At 38.3% G+C, this 20,105-nt stretch overlaps 1 protein-coding gene across 3 annotated transcripts in view; it reads right to left on the minus strand.

Annotated features, from left to right (window-relative positions):
* SETD2 (SET domain containing 2, histone lysine methyltransferase) overlaps nucleotides 1-20,105 on the minus strand; it is a 130,809-nt gene that overhangs the window by 16,596 nt on the left and 94,108 nt on the right. For all 3 annotated transcript variants that reach the window (XR_011234082.1, XM_069475610.1, XM_069475609.1), the window contains 4 exons: nucleotides 17,808-18,477; nucleotides 11,307-11,441; nucleotides 8,399-8,538; nucleotides 3,775-3,886 (listed from right to left, as the gene is read on the minus strand). Coding sequence is in view for 2 of the 3 variants with exons in the window: in XM_069475610.1 (XP_069331711.1) it covers nucleotides 3,775-3,886; nucleotides 8,399-8,538; nucleotides 11,307-11,441; nucleotides 17,808-18,477 (1,057 nt within the window). In the remaining variant the exon portion in view is untranslated. The remainder of the gene's footprint in view (nucleotides 1-3,774; nucleotides 3,887-8,398; nucleotides 8,539-11,306; nucleotides 11,442-17,807; nucleotides 18,478-20,105) is intronic.

Here is a 20,105-nt window from a genome sequence, read left to right on the forward strand (position 1 = left end):
AGAGAGTTCCCCACATGTGGGTGCAGACTTGTAATGGGGGTGGTTGGTCAGCCCTCTACCAGCTCCCATGGGTGCACAGCACTTTAATGGATTTCACAGATATTTTCTTCCACCTTCTATGACCAAAGTAATGCCAAAATCTTGCTCACTAGTCATACTCAAAGATCATCAAAAACATTTTACAAACCATCATTAAACAACAGAAATGTATCAGAATATTTTATCCTAGTGTCATCCTCTAGCCAAGAGAGTGATAACAAATTTTACCAAAATATATTCAAAGGTTTCCCACCATGCACAAGGTTCATATTCTTTTACAACATTTTAAAATCCCCAAGATCCAATCCCCACAATGCCCTTCCAACCTCATGCTTGATTACAAGTTTTATGATGCCTATGTTCCTCCCCCAAATAAACAGGGCCATTCCCTAAACATATCCTAAGCTTTTCCCCCTTCCCTGCCTTTGCCCCATCTTTCCTTTAGCCTCTCTTTGCTTACTGGAAAATTCTTTATCCTTTAACTTATACTTTAGCACATTCAAATACATTACAAATTAGAATAAACAATTTTCCACTGAAACCCAATTATTACACTCATTATCTTCCCACTGTTGTCACTGTAAATATATCACTTTAGGGCATCCCAGCTTTTCTGGAATTCAGTATACACATTTATTTATAATTAATTCTACGGCAAGAAGTTAGAAGCTATACCCTTGCCTCTAATACTTAAGTGTATACACACACACACATACACACACACACGTGTGTGCACGCAGAATGAATCAGTGAAGAGAATCTGACCCAGGCCCCAAAGACAGGGCACTGGGCACATGGTCTGGTCCACTGTGTCTTCAGGAAATGACTGCTGAAATGAATGGCCACAGTACTAACTGTGCTTCAATTTTGTCAGCTTCCTAGGTCTTAACCTAATCAAAGTGGACATAATTCCATTTAACCCTCTGTTTTCTGTTTAGGAGTGTTAGTACAGTGCTTCCCAAACCTTTGGTTTTCATAAACCTGTTAAATAAAGTACAAATTGGGGAAAACCAACACTGACATTGTTAACCTTTTATTTTGCCAAGGATATTAATAAAAAACCAAACCAAACCAAACCAAAACACAACCATCACATATTATCATCATTTAAAAATGAGAATATTTTAACTCTAAAAAAGTCAAAAAGCCAAATAAAGGTCAGTCATTTTAAAATAATACATCTACCTTTAAAGAAAATTCACCACATTATCCTCTTTTGCTGTGGAAAAGTATTCAGGCAAAATGTACAAGGAAATACTTGGATAACCCTTGTAGCCTGAAACAAAAATCCCTGGGTCACATTAAGGCTGGCAGGAGCTGAGACTTAAAGGAAAGGCCTCAAGAAGGTCCTAAATCTTATTCAAAGCCCAATTATTCCACAGACCTTATAGGAAAAAAAAAAAAAAAAAAAAAAAAAAAAAAAAAAAAGCCCAATAAATTCAATTATCGCATTCTTTCTGAAGCTTCTTTGATTTCCTCTTAATGCTACATCTTCTCTTTCTGTAAATGTCTCCGGTACTTACAGTCAAAACCTCAATTTGCCACTTAACCACACAATACTGTACAATTTTAAAACCTTACATTACTATGACCCCTGAGAGCAATAATTTTGCCTGGTATTTCTTTTGTATCCCTAGGTCTAGGTGCAGCACTTATGCTCTATAGGAATTCCAATGTCTGATAAACAACCAAAATGTAAAAAAGAATGGGATTAACCGCAGATCTGTGTGATTTGAAATATTTGGATCTAAAGTTCCAAGCTATTAGACTATAATTCAGCCATTGCCTTTTGGTTGTAATATGTACAACATCTTTTTTTTTTTTTTTTTTTTTTGAGACAGAGTCTCACTCTGTTGCCCGGGCTAGAATGAGTGCCGTGGCATCAGCCTAGTTCACAACAACCTCAAACTCCCGGGCTCAAGCAATCCTCCTGCCTCAGCCTCCCAAGTAGCTGGGACTACAGGCATGTGCCACCAGGCCCGGCTAATTTTTTCTACATATATTTTTAGTTGGCCAGATAATTTCTTTCTATTTTTTTAGTAGAGACGGGCTCTCACTCTTGCTCAGGCTGGTCTCAAACTCCTGACCTCGGGCGATCCACCCGCCTTGGCCTCCCAGAGTACTAGGATTACAGGCATGAGCCACCACGCCCGGCTACAACAACATCTTAATCCCCAAACACACACACATGCCCCCACAGTAGCAGAGAAGTGAAGATCAGACATAACCTGACAAATCACTCGCTCTGGGTGGTTATGTATATAGTAAGGTTTTATGATTGTGCTTTTCTTACAGTCAATTACAAACAGTACTTCGTACTGCTCAGACTTTAATGTGTGTGTGAATCACCTAGGAACCTTCCATAACTTCAGATTCTGATCTAGCAGGTCTCGGGCAGGAACTACAAGTCTGCTTTTTTTTTTTTTTTTTTCCCTTGAGATGGGGTCTCGCTATGTTGCCAGGCTGGGTGGAGTACAGTGGCTATTCACAGATGCGATACCACTACTAATCAGCATAGGAATTTTGACCTACTCCGTTTCCAACCTGGGCAGGTTCACCCCTCCTTAGGCAACCTGGTGGTCCCCAGCTCTCAGGAGGTTACCATATCGACACCAAAGTTAGTGCAGACACCTTATCAGCATAGTGTACTACAACCCAGGACTCCTGGGCTCAAGTGATCCTCCCTCCTCAGCCTACAGAGTGCAAACCACTGTGCCTGGCTGAAATTCTGCATTTTGAACAGATGATGTGGTGCTGCTGGGTGCTGAGTAAACCTGATTAAGCTCATTGCAAGGTCCCTGACTACCATGGTCAACCCCTCCAGTTAATCTCTTCCACAGAGCTTTCTAACAGGCAAATCTGATCGTGTCACTGTTCAAGACACTTTAAAGGTTTTCCACCACCTACAGAGAATGGAGATCTAATTGCTTATCATGGCACATACGGCTGCCCTTGTTACTTGGCCTTTACAAGTGGAAAAGGATAAACATCATTTTAATTCAATCACTGAGCATTTGATTTATATGGCCTCTCATTCCAATTACTGTCCTATCAGAGGGAGCGATGAGGAATAAGCTCTTTCTCACCTTCTCTGTTCTAGTATTTACATAGTGAATTACCTCTGCCCCAAATCTTTACAAAAAGGGGATTGGGGTGGGTTATACTCCTTTGGTGAGGTTTTAATATAACCAGTTTAACTTCATTTCTGACCCACCAATCCCAAAATAGCAGGGCATTAAACTGCAACATCAAAGTAAGCCTTCAGTCAAAAAAACCAAAACACATGTGAAAACACACATACACACCCCTCACCATCAAGAAGAAATTAGCAAATCTATACAAACTAAGAAGGAAAGGTAAGATATATTAAAAGAAGTTACAAAGGAGTATGAATACTATGATGACCTCACCTCAGGGCCTCTCTTGTTCTCTCTCTTTGCCTTTTGCTATTATTAGTGTCCCACAAAATGCTTTCATGATTGGTCTATGCAAAACCCTTCTATATATACATTTCTCAAATGAGTAAGTAGGTACTATGCATTTGAGTACCTGAAAGTCTAGAAAAGGTCTGTTTTCTCCCTGACTTCATCTCTACCATGACACATGAATGATCATTCACATATTTTCCAGAATAAGGAAAAAAAGAACCCCAAGATCACGTGACTACTGGCTTTACAGAATGATAAGACACCGACTCCCAAATGATCAGGAAACATATGGGTAAGCCACACTCACCTTCATGGGATTTTCATCATATGTTGGGGTTCCCAGGTCCATCTCAGCTTCATGCTCAAGGCTGGCATCATCTCCTGGGCTTTCCCAAGTAGGGGGATCCCACTGAGTCTGCCTAGAAGGAGGTAAGAACAGTCATGCTGTCATGGCTAGAAAACAGAACCCTCGCAGAGGCATCTCTGCTCATACATACATAAGACATACCCCTGCTCACTGTGTAGCCCACCATATTTCTGTGGGCAATGAATAATATGACAACATTGGCTGGGTGCTGAAGAAAGCAATAAAACCAAACATCTTCTTGCCTCTCACTTGACTCTTAATGTCCTGAAAATAGGACTCAGCAAAGCCTAAAAATACATGGAGTAGGTGACTGCCTATGGCCCCCCTCTGCAGGTAGAGAGATCAATAGTGACACCATGTATCTGCAGCAAAATAAAATAAATCACAACATGCCTCACAATCTTTAACCATGTGATAAACTGTCCCTTGCTTCAGCAGCATTCTTGTTTGTAGGTTCTACCCCTTTGGTTTAATGACTGATAGCATAGAAAATATGCACAGGTTAAAAACCTCATACTCTCGGCCAGGCGCGGTGGCTCACACCTGTAATCCTAGCACTCTGGGAGGCCGAGACGGGCAGATTGTTTGAACTCAGGAGTTCGAGACCAGCCTGAGCAAGAGCGACACCCCGTCTCTACTAAAAATAGAAAGAAATTATCTGGACAACTAAAAATATATAGAAAAAATTAGCCAGGCATGGTGGCGCATGCCTGTAGTCCCAGTAACTCGGGAGGCTGAGGCAGTTGGATTGCTTGAGCCCAGGAGTTTGAGGTTGCTGTGAGCTAGGCTGATGCCACAGCACTCTAGCCCAGGCAATAGAGTGAGACTCTGTCTCAAAAAAACAAAACAACAAAACTCATACTCTCTGCTAAAAATATTCTCAACTGCAAAAAGAATGGCTCAGCTATGTTAGCTCATTGCATGTTTACAGTTGCTGTGAAAATAAGCAGGAAAAGATAAAAAAAAACAAAAACCCCTACATCTATAGGGTAAAAATTGGAAGTAAAGAGATTCATGTTTTGGAGACTGAAGTCATCTGTTCAGGGAATACTATGGGCAGTGACTTAAAATGTCAAAACCCTCAAAGGAGACTGGAAATGGTGGCTCATGCCTATAATCCTAGTACTCTGGGAGGCTGAGGTAGAGGATCACTTGAAGTTAGGAGTTCGAGACCAGCCTGAGCAAGGGCAAGACCCCTATCTCTACTAAAAATAGAAAAAAATCAGTCAGGCATGGTGGTGTGTGCCTGTAGTCCCAGCTACTCAGGAGGCTGAGGGAGGAGGATCACTTGAGCCCAGGACTTTGAGGTTGCAGTGAGCTATAATAACGCAACTGCACTCTAGGTTGGGTGACAAAGCAAGGCTCTGTCTCCAAAAACAAACAAACAAACAAAAAGCCTCAAAGGAGCTAGCAACATATCTGGCAAGTCAATTCTGCCACTGTAGTATTCTGCTTTCCTACCACAGCAGTTATTCCCCCTCCACTCCCCTCTGGTAGTGAAGGGTTCTGTATGTTAGCCAGACTGGTCTCAAACTCTTGCCCTCAAGCAATCCTCCTGCCTAGGCCTCCCGAAGTACTGGGATTACAGGCATGAGGCTACCACACCAATCTTTAGTCAGCAACATTAAAGGCACTTGATGTAAATCAGTTATACAGATTATTGTGAAAATAGGCTTACCTCTGACCTATGCAAATAATTAAAAAAACAGGCTCAAGATTTCTACTGTAATAAAAGAACCACAAGCAACTGTGGTTTTTATTAAAGAAACAGAACAACAAAAACAAAAAAATATATATATAAATGTCTGTTCTTAGGTGTCGAATAAAGAAAACCTTGTAAAAAGATGGAAAAGGTACACATATGACTAAGAAATTAAAAAGGTTGTTTTGGGGTTAAAAAACAAAGTTCTGGTTAAATTTGCAGATACTCATTCTTAAAATCACTATGAATTCAGTTAACAACATATTGAGGGCTCATTTTTTTTGGGGGGGGGGGGGACAGAATCTCACTCTGTTGCCAGGGCTAGAGTACCATGGCGTCAGCCTAGCTCACAGGAACCTCAAACTCCTGGGCTCAAGCAATCCTCCTGCCTCAGCCTCCCAAGTAGCTGGGACTATAGGCATGTGCCACCATGCCCGGCTAATTTTCTCTATATATATTTTTAGTTTTCCAGCTAATTTCTTTCTATTTTTAGTAGAGACGGGGTCTCGTTCTTGCTCAGGCTGGTCTCGAACTCCTGACCGCGAGTGATCCTCCCGCCTCAGCCTCCCAGGGCACTAGGATTACAGGTGTGAGCCACCACGCCCAGCCTGAGGGCTCAGTTTATAAAGGTATTCTAAATGGGAATAGGGAAGGCTTTCTAAGCATAAAATAAAGACGGAAAATATTTGACTGTATACAAGTTTTAAACTTCTTTATGTCACAAGATACCAAAACATTCATAACATGCTTGATAAAGATATCTAAGAATGCAAACAGAAAATGGGTTGATGCCCCAAAGAAGCAACTCATAAAAGATACAAATGGCCAATAATCTAATGAAGGCATTCCATCTCAATAATAAAAAAGTTGGGGCTAGGCGCGATCCCAGCACTTTGGGAGACCACGGTGGGAGCATCACTTGAGGTCAGGAGTTCAAAAACAGCCTGGGCAACTTAGTGAGACCTCATCTCTACAAAAAATTAAAAACTTAGCCAAGTATGGTTGTATGTGCCTATAGTTCCAGCTACTCTGGAAAGCTGAGGCAGGAGGATTGCATGAGCCCAGGCATTCACTGTTGCAGTGAGCTGTGATCGCACCAATGGACTCCAGCCTGGGTGACAGAGACCTCATCTCTAAAAAACAAACAAAAAAAAATGATAATAATTTAAAAATAGGAAATGAAAATAAGATTTCTCACCTATTAGACTTACAAGATTAAAAGAGATGACATGAGGAAAAAGGCACTTTCATCTATTTTCTGTGTGAGTCCAAATTGGTACAAACTATTTTTTTTAATGTAGTAAGCTGATATTTCTCAATTTACAACATGTACCTGTTTTGCCCCCAAGATTCTAAAAATCTACTCAAAAAAAATAGTAAGATTAGTGTTCCTGAGGCTGTTGAGGGTTATCGTTAGATATAAAATAGTGAAGATTCATCAATCAGAGTGGGTTAAGTAAAATTTGGCATAGCTATACAACACAGCAGTGGTTGGCAAACTTTTCCTGTAAAGGATCAGATAGTAAATGTTTTTGACCTTGTGGGCCATATGGTCTCTGTCACAATGACTCTGCCATTATGGTGTGAAAGCAGCCATAGACAATTCGTAAGCAAGTGAGCATGGCTGTGTTCCAAGAAAATTTTATTGGCAAAAACAAATGCCTATGGGCAGAGTTTGATGGCCCCAAAACAGTATAAACAAGCATTAAAAGTAACATAATACTGGTGCGGTGGCTCAGGCCTGTAATCCTAGTACCTTGGGAGGCCAAGGCAGGAGGATTGCTTGAGGCCAGGAGTTTGAGACCAGCCTGAACAAGAGTGAGACCCATCTCTAGTCCCAGTTACTAGGGAGGCAGAGGCAGAAGGATTTGCTTGAGCCAAGAAGTTTGAGGTTGCAGTGAGCTATGATGATGCCACTGCACTCTGGCCTGGGCAACAGAGTGAGATTCTGTCTCAAAAATAAATAAATAAATATAAAGACAAATAAACAACATAGTTCTGTATAAATTAAGTTCTATAAAATCAATTAGCAACTAAAGCAGACTACAAAAACATGCATCCTAATAACTTACTAAGATTATATACTGATGAGTGTATGCCCCCACCCACTCATCCACTCACACATGGAAAGAACATATACACAACATAAAGGTATCTGTCCAAAACAAAAAGGTATTTAAAAAAATGTTAAATGAGTCATCTCTAGGTAGTATTTTTAGTACTTATACTTTCTTCATAGTACTCTTCTACTATATTTGTTTTCTACAACAGGCATAAATAATTTTTGTCAGAATAAGCAATCCAGCTATCTTCAATTTGGTACAAAAAGTGCTGTCATTAAAAAAAATTTTAAGAAAAAGATAAATTAGGGTTTTAATATATAGCAGGCCCATAGACCAACTCTAGCCCAATGCCTGTTTCCATAAATAGTTTAATTGGAATATAGACAAACCTCCTCATACCGTATTTTCTATGGTTGCTTATATAACAATGGCAGAGTTGAATAATTAATGATAGAGACTGGCTGGCCAGCAAAGCCTAAAATATTTATTTTCTGGACCTTTACAGAAAATGTTTGTCCATGACCCCTGATACCTATAAAATGTTAGATGAAGTCACTATCATTTTTAAAAACTCCTTAGTTTTCTTCAAAAGAGTCTTTCAGATTAAAAGTATACCAAAATAGACCCAAAAAGGGCCAAAGTCTAATGTCTAAGATGTGATTCTAGAAATCCAGCAGCCCTTTTAAGCACTGTTAACAGCAAATGACAAGAAGTCCACAACTGTAAAACTCCCTGTACAGTGGCAGCTTCTTTGATCATGTGAAAGCAGACTTGGGGATACCCATACAGCTCCTCTTACCTTGTGATCACATGGTAGTAATAAATCTTCCCTTCTGGATCTCGGGCTGTCTTCCAGTTGGGAGGTAAGACAATAGTTTTTGGTTTGGGAGGAGAGGGGGGTGGTAGATCCAGGAGATTATTTGTCACAACCATTTCAGGCTACAAAGAACATAAACATGTTTGTGATCACTGACATCTCTTTTATGCTGGCTGAATAAGACAAAATAGCCCACTTAGGCAATACACAAAAATGTACATCTATCAACTCTTAAAAGAAGATAAAGCAAAGGTATAATCCGGGAAATGATTAACAAGACAGTATATATGAAGAGCTGCAGGGAATCTATCAAAAAATTGACAATTGGCTTCAAGTTCACCATCCAAGGTATCACATTAAAAACTAGCCTGCAGCAGCTCATCATCTAGAGCAGTATTTTTCAACTTTAAAAAACCAATTCTAAATGGCATACCAAATTCAGAATACCAATTAGCTGAATGGGCTTTAGATATATCCCTGTCTTTAAAAAAACAAAACCAGAAAACACCTTAGAAACCAATATGACAGAATATTAACATTTATCCGTTATATTTTTTCTGTACGTTGTAGGCCTGAAACCTCATAATGATATTTTTCAAATTTTAGTGCCATATTTTAAAAAAACATAAAAACTTCATAATCACTATTAGGACCTGAATTGTGTGTCTGCCAAAAATATATATGTTAAATTCCTAACACTGTGACTATTACTTGGAGATAGGGCTTGTAAAGAGGTAACTAGGTTACATGAGGTCATAAGGGTGGGGATCTAATCCAACAGGCCTGGTGTCCTTCTACGAAGAGGAAGTTATACCAGAAGACTTGTGCAGAGAAAAGGCCACGTGAAGACACAGTGAGAAGGTGGCCATCTGCAAGCCAGGAAGAGGGGCTTTATCAAAAACCAACCCCTCTAACACCCTGATCTTGGACTTCCAGTCTCTAGAACTGTGAGAAAATTAATTCCTATTGTTTAAGCCACTCAGTCTGTGGTATTCTGTTATAGCAGCCCTAGCAGACTAAAGCAATCACCATAAAAATACATATCCTTAATTGTTCCTTCTATGTAAGTCTATTGATGAAAAAAAATTTTTTCAGCTTTACCTTTGCTTGAGCAGAAGAGGAATCTGAGACCTCAGGCTCAGATAAAATGTGCTCACTCTTAAGCAAGCACGGGTCTTTGGCATCTCTGCATCTTGGACCTTGTGGCATACCACTTCTTTGTCCCTATTTCCCTAGCCAGGGGTTTTTGGCCCACCCTAAGTTTTACTTCCTCCATTTCCCTATCCTCTGTCTGGCCTGGAAAGTCACCTATTTTCCCTAAGCTTCTGAATATTACAAATCATTCAGCACTTACTAATTTACTAATCTTTCCCCTATGTGGGAACAATTCTTTTCCTCCTCAAATCCGCCAACACTTTTATCTGCACCTTTCATGACACTAAGCTCTCACTACCTTTAGGGTTATTCACTGTGACCAATTTGAAATGTAGGCTTATAAGAATATGAATGGCATCCTATCCATGTTTGTATTCAAAATGCCTAGAAGGGCCCAACTCATAACAAGCACTTCATTATAAGTACATTGTCTTATTCTTCAATTGTTTCACATACAGTATTTTTACTACATCTCCACTATCTTATTTGTCTAAAGCCACCATCAATTGCTAGATTATTGCAAGAGCCTTCTCCAAAACTGTCAGTGTTATAAACTGCTGATGTGATCGATCATGTTATTCTCCTGTTTAGAATCTTTCAATTGCTTCTTATGTCAGTCTTGTTTTCCACTTTATCCAAAAAGAACAATAACACTACAAGATTTCACCATATCCTTTTATATATGTTGTAGACTACCAAAAGCTTCCCTTGGTATTAAATATACTGTATAAAAATACAAAGCTGCATAACATGTATAGTGAAGTATGTAACACAATTCTATACTCCTAGACCATGGTCCCTAGTACAGTATTATATTCTAATACAGGTTGAGCAGCCCTAATCCAAAAATCCAAAATGTTTGAGTGTCGACATGATGCTCAAAGGTCATGCTCAAAGGAAATACTCATTGAAGCATTCTGGCTTTAGATTTTTCATATTAGGGATGCTCAACCAGTTAAGTATAATGCAGATATTCCAAAATCCATAAAAATCTGAAATCTGAAACACTTCTAATCTCAAGCATCTTGGATAAAGGGATACTCAACCTGCACTCAGTAAATACTAATAGTCTAGAAAATCATCAATTCAAAAATTCATACTGAAGTATAAAAATACAAGGTTGGCTGGGTGCAGTAGCTCACACGTGTAATCCTAGCACTTTGGGAGGCCAAGGCAGGAGTATCACTTAAGGCAGGAGTTCTCAACCAGCCTGAGCACCACAGCAAGACTATATCTCTAAAAAAAGTAGAAAAATTAGCCAGGGATGGTGGTACATGCCTATAGGCCCAGCTACTCAGGAGGCTGAGACAGGCGGATCACTTGAGCCCAGGAGTTTGAGGTCGCAGTGAGCTATGATGACACCACGGCACTCTAGCCCCTAGCCAGGTCAACAGAGCAAGATCTTGTCTCAAAAACAAAACAAAACAAACAAACAAAAAAAAAAACAAGGTCAGGGTAAATAATAAATAAGAATGATCCTAAAAAGCAAAAACACATCAGTATACCAATAAACACAACTGCTAATTCCACAAAATTAAAAACTTTAGTTAGAATGGCTAAGTGTATGCTCTTAGGGTACTCAGGTAAAATTGGTCACTACACAAACTAAAAAACAAAGAACAGAGTAGAAAACAACAAAAATAAAACCCAAAACCAAACCAAAACACCCCAAAAAAATATTCTAAAGACAAAGTAGACAGGCAATGAGTGTCTTAACAACTGAAATATTTCTTACTGGCTGTAAAGGCTGAGGCTGTCCTGGTGCAACTATTGTAGTCACTGCTGCAGTTGGCTGTACCACCACTCCTTGTGGGTGAGCTGTGAAAATCTGTTGGCCCTGGATATACTGAAGACTTGGCTGGGCATAGCTCTGAAAGATAAAATGAAGAAATTAATAATTTATACTTCTCTAGTTATAATGAAGCAGTAGGTAATTTCCAAATTGGCACGGTCTTATTAGAAGATACACCCATAAAATGTTTAACTTTTCATATATGTACATTTGTACATTTAGATACAAATGTATAAAATAATCTTTTGTTTCAAACACCAAAGTTTCTTTTTGAGTAATGTATTTGTATATCTAAGCGTATCTAAACATAGAAAAAGTACAGTAAAAATGCAGTATACTAGATAAAAAATGGTATACCTATATAGCGAATGGAGCTTGCAGGACTAGAAGTTGCTCTAGGTGCCTCAGTGAGTGGTGAGTGAATGTGAAGGCCTAGGACATTACCGTACCCTACTATAGACCTTGTAACACTGCACACTTAGGCTACACTAAATTTATTTAAAAAAATTTTTCTTTCTTCAATAACAAATTAACCTAAGCTTACTGTAACTTTTTTGCTTTATAAACTTCTGGAATTTTTTTCAACTTTTTGACTCTTTCGTAAAATCTTAGCTTAAAACACACAAATTGACAGCTGTATAAAAATATTTTATTTATATCCTTTTTTGTATTTTTAAAATTTCTAATTTTTTCACTTTTTTTTTTTTTTTTTTTTTTGAGACAGAGTCTCACTCTGTTGCCCAGGCTAGAGTGAGTGCTGTGGCATCAGCCTGGCTCACAGCAACCTCAAACTCCTGAGCTCAAGGGATCCTCCTGTCTCAGCCTCCCGAGTAGCTGGGACTACAGGCATGCGTCACCATGCCTGGCTAATTTTTTCTATATATATTTTTAGCTGTCCATATATTTTTAGTAGAGACGGGGTCTCGCTCTTGCTCAGGCTGGTCTCGAACTCCTGAGCTAAAACGATCTGCCCACCTCGGCCTCCCAGAGTGCTAGGATTACAGGCGTGAGCCACCGCGCCCAGCCTAATTTTTTCACTTTTTAAACTTTTTTGATAAAAACTAAGACACATAGAGGGGATAAAGAGAGGTTGGTTAATGGGTAAAAATATACAGTTTGATAGCAGATGTAACACCCAGTTTTTCTTGGACCAGTAGAGTGATTATAGTTTACAATAATGTGTATTTCAAAATAGCTAGAAGAAAATAATTTGAATGTTTCTAACATAGAGAAAACAAAAATATATAAGACGATGGATATTCCAATTACACTGATTTTATTTTTACAAATTATATGAATGTATTAAACTTATCACATGTACTCTGAAAATATGTGCATCTATTATGTATAAGTAAAAAAAAATTTTTTTAAACTTAGACATGAACATGTTAGCTTAGGCTTATACAGGGTCAAGATCATCAAGACATCACAAGGCAATAAGAATTTTTCAGCTCTGTTATAATCTTATGGGGACAACTGTTATATATGTGGTCCATCATTGACTGAAACGTCATTATATGGCACATGATTGTATGTATGTATTATTATGTACAGGTTGAGCATCCCTAATCTGAAAATCTGAAATCCTCAATGCTCCAAAATCTGGAACTTTCTGAGCGTCCACATGAGGCTCAAAGGAAATGCTCATTGGAACATTTCAGATTTCAGATTAGGGATGCCCAAACAGTAACTATATATAATGTAAATATTCCCAAATCCAAAAATATCTGAAACCCAAAACACTTTTGGTCCCAAGCATTACAGAAAGGGATACTCAACCTATATATATTTTCTCACTCCTCTACTCATACCATGTGCAAATAACCACATTCTCTTGCCTGGATTATTCAACAGCTTTTTAAGTGATCTCCCTACTTATGCCCGGGACTCCTACAATCTCTTTGCTGAGAGCAGCCAGAGTGATTCTCTTAAAATGTGTCAGATCATGCCACTCCATTCTAACTGCTCCAGCAGATTTCCACATTGCTGAGACTAACAGCCAAAAATCCTTATAAAGCCCTAACCATCTTGTTCCTCCCCAAGGCCCTACTGTAACTTTTCCAACTTCATTTCCTATTACTGTCACTTTCACTTATTTGAACTAGAATGAGTCTCATAATTATATCACATATTTTGAGCAAGAAACATTTCATATTCTGATTTTACAAAACAATAAAAAAGCTAGTTCAAAATACTATTTTTGCAAAAAACCATCACCAAGGTACAACACGTTATTAAGATTTCTACACTCTACAGTGACCAGGAGGTCAAGCATCTGAATCTATAATGGAAAAATGCTAATATTTTGGAGGAAAAAATTCCTTTGGCCCTCAGTGACAACATGTTCATGAGAAATTTGTCTGACAAGATCAGATAGTTAAATAAGGTTCATTATGCAGACACTAAAGTATTTGATTAATGGAATAAAGCTATGGTTCTAAAGACTGAATCCGAATGTTGGCTGAGAGATAACTTCTGAACTGTAATGGAATTATCTAGCTTGATCATTTCCTGTATTCAGTACAATAGGTTCTAGGCAAATTTTACCTGTTTCTAAACTGCAAAAGATGTATTTAAAGAATAACTATTTATCATCAGGAAGGAATATATATCACAACTGGAAAATAATTCCCAAAGGTACTGGCAAAAAGTGCTGAACAACATCACCATTGCTAGACTAAATAATCACCCAAGATAACAACATTCATTTGGAAATACACTGTCTGAACATTTTCCAGGGTTCTGTAGTTTCTTTCCATATCCAAACTAGCTAACAACCATGCCAATGTCAAAGCCAACAACAGCAATATCTATTTATTAAAAAAAAAAAAAAGAAAGAAAGAAAGAACGAACGAACAACGTTCAGGCTTTTAACAGAATACTAATTAAGTTTATACAAACTAAAAAGTGCCAGACGAGGTGGCTCATGCCTGTAATGCCAGCACTTTACGAGGCTGAGGTGGGAAGATCACTTGAGGCCAGGAGTTCAAGACCAGCCTGAGCAAGAGCAAGACCCCATCTCTACACAAAAAGGAAAAAAAAAAAAAAAAGTTTATATAAACCAAAAAGTGGAAATTGGTTTGCAGTCTGCCTGGAATAACACAGAAGATGTATATCCTTGTGAGACATATATAGATACGATGTGCCTGCTGAATCACTCTATTTGCTAAAGAAAAACCTGTGAGTTGAAGGGCTCGTCCCTTCAAATGACTTGAAATTGCATAAAAGTTAATTTCTCAAATATAAATCCAGCTAGAAGTATCTTCAAAATGTGACTTCTACTAGGAATTACAAGAGAAATCTAAGGTGGTCCAATATGTTATAGAGGGAAAAACGTAATTGTTCTGTCTCCACTTCTAGAGGGGAAAAAAAAATCATTATTACTTTACATTTGAATCACTTCACTTTATAAAGTAAAAAATTATAGCCTAAGTACTCAAACTCTTGAAATGTGAATTAGTATAACTTTGTGAGAATAAGGTCACTCAATGTCACAAGACCAGCATAGATTACATGATCTCTGTTAAAACTGAGCTTTTATGTTTAATGTGCAATTCTGTAAAAAATGACTCACTTCCTGAGAACACACTTGCTACCAATGTCAAAGATACTAAGTATGTATTAATATACACACACATACACACACACACACACACACACACACGTCTTTATCATGTTACAGATTATTTCATCATCAAGGTTATAATGGCTTGTGACCTCTCAGTAGCCCATGTTGGTGCAGTAGATACCGGGCTTGAACAACACAGACCTCAAAGTTTCACCCTGGAAGTCAAATTTCTGGGCCAGACACCAGGTGGATGAACCTGACCAGCCCATTTCCCAGGCCATTTATGCTAATATTCCCCCAGGACTATTAAAGTAACTAAGTAATATCTATAATGCATTCTGCTCATTTTATAGATGAGAAAACTAAGACTCAAGAATATAAGTGCCTCGGCCGGGTGCAGTGGCTCACGCCTGTAATCCTAGCACTCTGGGAGGCCGAGGCGGGTGGATTGCTCAAGGTCAGGAGTTCGAGACCAGCCTGAGCAAGAGCAAGACCCCGTCTCTACTAAAAATAGAAAGAAATTATATGGACAACTAAAAATATATATAGAAAAATTAGCCGGGCATGGTGGCGCATGCCTGTAGTCCCAGCTACTCGGGAGGCTGAGGCAGTAGGATCACTTAAGCCGAGGAGTCTGAGGTTGCTGTGAGCTAAGCTGACGCCACAGCACTCACTCTAGCCTGGGCAACAAAGTGAGACTCTGTCTCAAAAAAAAAAAAAAAAAAAAAAAAAAAAGAATATAAGTGCCTGTCTCCAGGACACACAGTAAATAAGCCAGGACTCAAAACACACACTAACAATATACTCTATGCTTCTCATTACCCCAAAGCCCAACATCATCTCTGATCAACTAATCTCACAGAGAGAGGAAGGATTATAATCCTAGTCCTAGTCCATTTACCTACTACTCAAGCACACGCAAAGTAGATCAAGGAGTTAATAAGGACTCCTTGGTAGGGACAGACTGAAAGACTAGAAGCAAGTTAATTTGTGGATGCTTGAGTCTCAAGGCTGATGATTAAACCCAAGAAAAATCTTTTTCTCATTAGAAAGGAAAAAAATGGGTTACATTTTATAAGAACAACCATATGACCAGTGAGCTCTCTATTAAGGAGTCTTTTATGGGTATCTTCCATTGCTGTTACTTAGGCTCTAACACCAAAATCAAGGACATACTTCAGGAATAGGAATGGGACAGAAATAAATCATTTTTATTATATCCCTGATACACATTTTCAGGGAAAAACTCAAAACTAATGGCTCGGTCCAATAAAGAATATGGTAAGATGCAGCAGGACAAGTTAGGATCTAAGTAATTTGTTTAAAATCCCTGAAACATTCTATAGGAGGCAGAATTAATACATACTAAGAAAATTTATACTCAATGACCAATAATGCCCATTTTCCTACTAGTCTTATGTAGCAATATAATATTATTCAAGCCAAGCATCAAACAAAAAAACCCACCAAAAAACTAAGTATAAGAATGTTCAATGGAATGCTATTTATAATTATGAAAAAGAACTTTACATTTAAATGATTATCCCCAAGAAAACGGGTACACAATGATTTCATAAACACATGGGATATTATAGGCATTAAAAACATTTATGTGTATGAATATATACACATAGATAAAAATATATAATTTTAAAAAATAGTTAATAAACATAAGATGTTTAGTCCAAATCTCCCTCCCACACCACAAGACCCCATTGCAGTAGTCCCTATACTTATCACCTTGCCCTCCCTTTAATAAAGCCTGCCTTACTATCTTAAAAAAATCATGTTAAGTAAGAAAACACGGGATAAAAACTTCAAGGCTTCAAAACAAACACATAAAATACATAAAACGTGGTTTAAAAGATGAGTAAAAAACAATAGTTAATACAGTTAGAGTTTCAAGCAGAAATTAATGCAGAACACTTTGTCATGGCCATTTTAACAAAATTTTTTGATACAATTTCATCACAAAGATACTAACAGATGTAAAAAATTACTGTTTAATACTAAGTAATGTGTGCAGTAAACATTACTAAGAGTCTAAATATTTAGGGTATAAAACATAAAATAAAAGTTAGGTCTAGAGAAAGAAAAGGAAAAGCCATCTCCTAACTCAATTATCATGACAAAGGGCTCTCCCTTGGCAGGAATACAGAAAAATAAACTGTATATAATTCACTACTTATAAACAAAATAGAGAGCAATAATCCAAAAGACACTTATGTTAACACCAAATTATTTTCACTGTATAATGTGGTAGCCACGCCTCCATGATGGCCCCCAGTGATGACTATCTCCTGGTAGTCACACTCTTGGTAGTCTTTCCTCCCTCCCTGTGTGACCAATAGAATATAGCAGAAATGGTTATATAATTCCTAAGATTACATTATAAAAGACATTAAAGCTTCTGTGTTGGTGTCTCTGTCATCTTCCCCAGTCCCCGATTCACATGCTTTGGGGAAAGCAGCTGGCATGCTGTGAGCAGCCCTATTGAGAGGCCTCTGTGGCAAGAACTGAGGCCTAATAATAACCACGTAACAGAGCTAGAAAGTGAATCTCCATTCCCAGTAGAGCCTTCAGATGACTGCAGCCATGGCTAACAACTTGACTGTAATTTCATGGAAGATCCTGAGCCAGAACCACCTTGCTAAGCTGCTTCTAAATTTCAGACCCATGAAAACAGTGAGATGATAATTACTGATTGTCTTAAGCTGCTGAATTTTGGGGCAATATTTTACACAATAGATAGCTAACACATATGCTGCTGAGCAACATATACAAGTGATCAATGGCAGGATTTCCTCCCTTACACCAGATTTAACTAACATCCTATGAACAGACTGTAAGAAATGAGAGGTTTCAGAATTAGTTACCTGTACAATTGGTGGAGTTGTCTGCGAGTAAGGTGATGTCACACCATAGACAGTTGGACATGTCTGTCCTTGATAATATATGGTCGCTTGAGACTGTGCAGGAGAGTACTGCTGCTGTACACTGACAGACTGTTGGCTTGAATCCCAAACACTATAATTCTGTCCCTGAACTGGGCCTGAGGCTGGCACTGGCAAGACAGCAACGCTGGAGTCTTGGTGTACCACACTATCACTCTGGGCCACATACTGTGAACTGGAAACTTCCACAGGGGCTGCCACATGTGGCACCACTGGCACTGGTGGAGGGGCAGAAAGGGGTTCTGTAGAATGTCCCACCAAGGGTTGAGCATGATCATAAGGAGCAGGAGAACACACAGGGTCCATGCTGGGTGTGGGCAGGAGCACCTTTCCAGCATTAGGGTTGCTGGGATCCACATAAGCCTGCATGGGATAACCTGGTGGGTAGCCAGCAAAGGGGTGATGAGGGGCATTATAGCCAAGAGAGTCATAGGGCAGTGGTGATGTCATTCCAAGGTTCTGCATCTGCTGCTGTTGTTTCTGAGCCTCCCGCTGAGCCACTTCTTGCTCAAACAACTTCCGGCGCTCCTCTGTAGAAAGTTTATTGCGGTCTTTAATTCGTACTTTCTTTTTAGAAGTTGGTGTATCATATCTAGAAAGAAAACAGTAAGAGGACCACAAAAAGTTTCTCCCTAAATCATAGACATAATCAAAGCACAAATAAATGTTATGTCACGCATTACTAAACCACTAACCATACCAAATTCAATCTGGCATTGCTTAAAAAATCATACTCAGAATTACTTAAGCAGTCTTACAGATAGAACAGAATCCCAAGGAAATTGACACTTAGATGAAAATAACTTCATCTCTATTCTCACATTCTAGAATGTCAAATAAAGATATATACAGCATCTTATTCTTTATTGTTAGGGACATTTCTACAACCACAAATTCTGAAATTAAAACAAAAATAAGTGTCATGAATCAAAAAAATAATCCAGTACTCAATTGGATTCAGTGCTCCTAAGGTCCACAGTATAGTTAAAATCTGAAGAGAATTAGCTGGAAGATAATCTTCAAATTCAAAAAGTTCAATGAATTCCATCCAGGTTAAAAAAAAATGGGAAAAAAAAAGAAATTCCCTTAAAAACATACAGTAGAATACCAACTACAAAGAGAACACCTTAAAAGTAGACCAGGAGAAAAGCCAGATTACTTAAAGAATGACAATTAGACCAACAAATTTCACAAAAGCCAGAAGACTTAAGAATAATAGTGTCAAAGTGTTAAGAGAAACTGTTAACTCAGCAAAGCTTCCTTTCAAAAATGAAGATGACTGTTTGCGTAAGACTTACAGATAGTAGCAATATTCACAATAGTCAAAATATGGAAACAACTCAAATGTCTATGAACTGGTGAATTTATAAAGTATAGTGCATCAATACAATGGAATAGTTCTCAGCAATTAAAAAACTACTGAGACATATAGTACCACAGATGAATCTAAAATGCTGTATGATAAGTGAAAGAAGGTAGATTCAAATGCTATATACTATTACTATATAATACCATATAAAAGACATTCTGGAAAAGATAAAAGTAGAGGCTTAGAAAGCAGATCAGAGGTTTCCAGGAATCAGGGATATTGGAGGAACTCACCACAAAGGGTTAAAAGGGAAAATTTAGGTGATGGAAGTATTCTGAATTATGACTGTGGTAGTGGTTACAAAACTATGTATTTGACTAAACTCACTGAATTATATATAAAAGCTGATTTTTAGCCATGCATGGTGGCTCACGCCTGTAAATCCTAGCACTCTGGGAGGCCGAGACGGGAGGATCGCTTGAGGCCAGGAGTTTGAGATCAGCCAGAGCAAGAATGAGACCCTGTCTCTACTAAAGATAGAAAAATTAGCTGGGCATTGTGCTGTGTGCCAATAGTCCCAACTCCGTGGGAGGCAGAGGCAGAAGGATTGCTTGAGCCCAGGAGTTTGAGCTATGATGATGTCACTGTACTCTTGTCCAGGTGACAAAGTGACACACTGTCTCAAAAAATTAATTAATTTCAAAAATTAAAAAAAAATAGAAACTAAAATGAGAGTGAGCAAGTAATGCAAGCAAGTAAACTTTTTAGACAAAAATTTAAATATTATGAGCAGAAATTCACTAAAGAAACCTTTTAAAGGAAGGTCTGAGATAAGAAGGAGAACAAAGAAACTGGTAAATTTGGATAAACATAATTGAACTGAATAAACTAGTTTGGGTAAAAAAAAATAT

The sequence above is a fragment of the Eulemur rufifrons genome, chromosome 7, assembly GCF_041146395.1.
Source record: "Eulemur rufifrons isolate Redbay chromosome 7, OSU_ERuf_1, whole genome shotgun sequence".
NCBI classification, from domain to species: domain Eukaryota; kingdom Metazoa; phylum Chordata; class Mammalia; order Primates; family Lemuridae; genus Eulemur; species Eulemur rufifrons.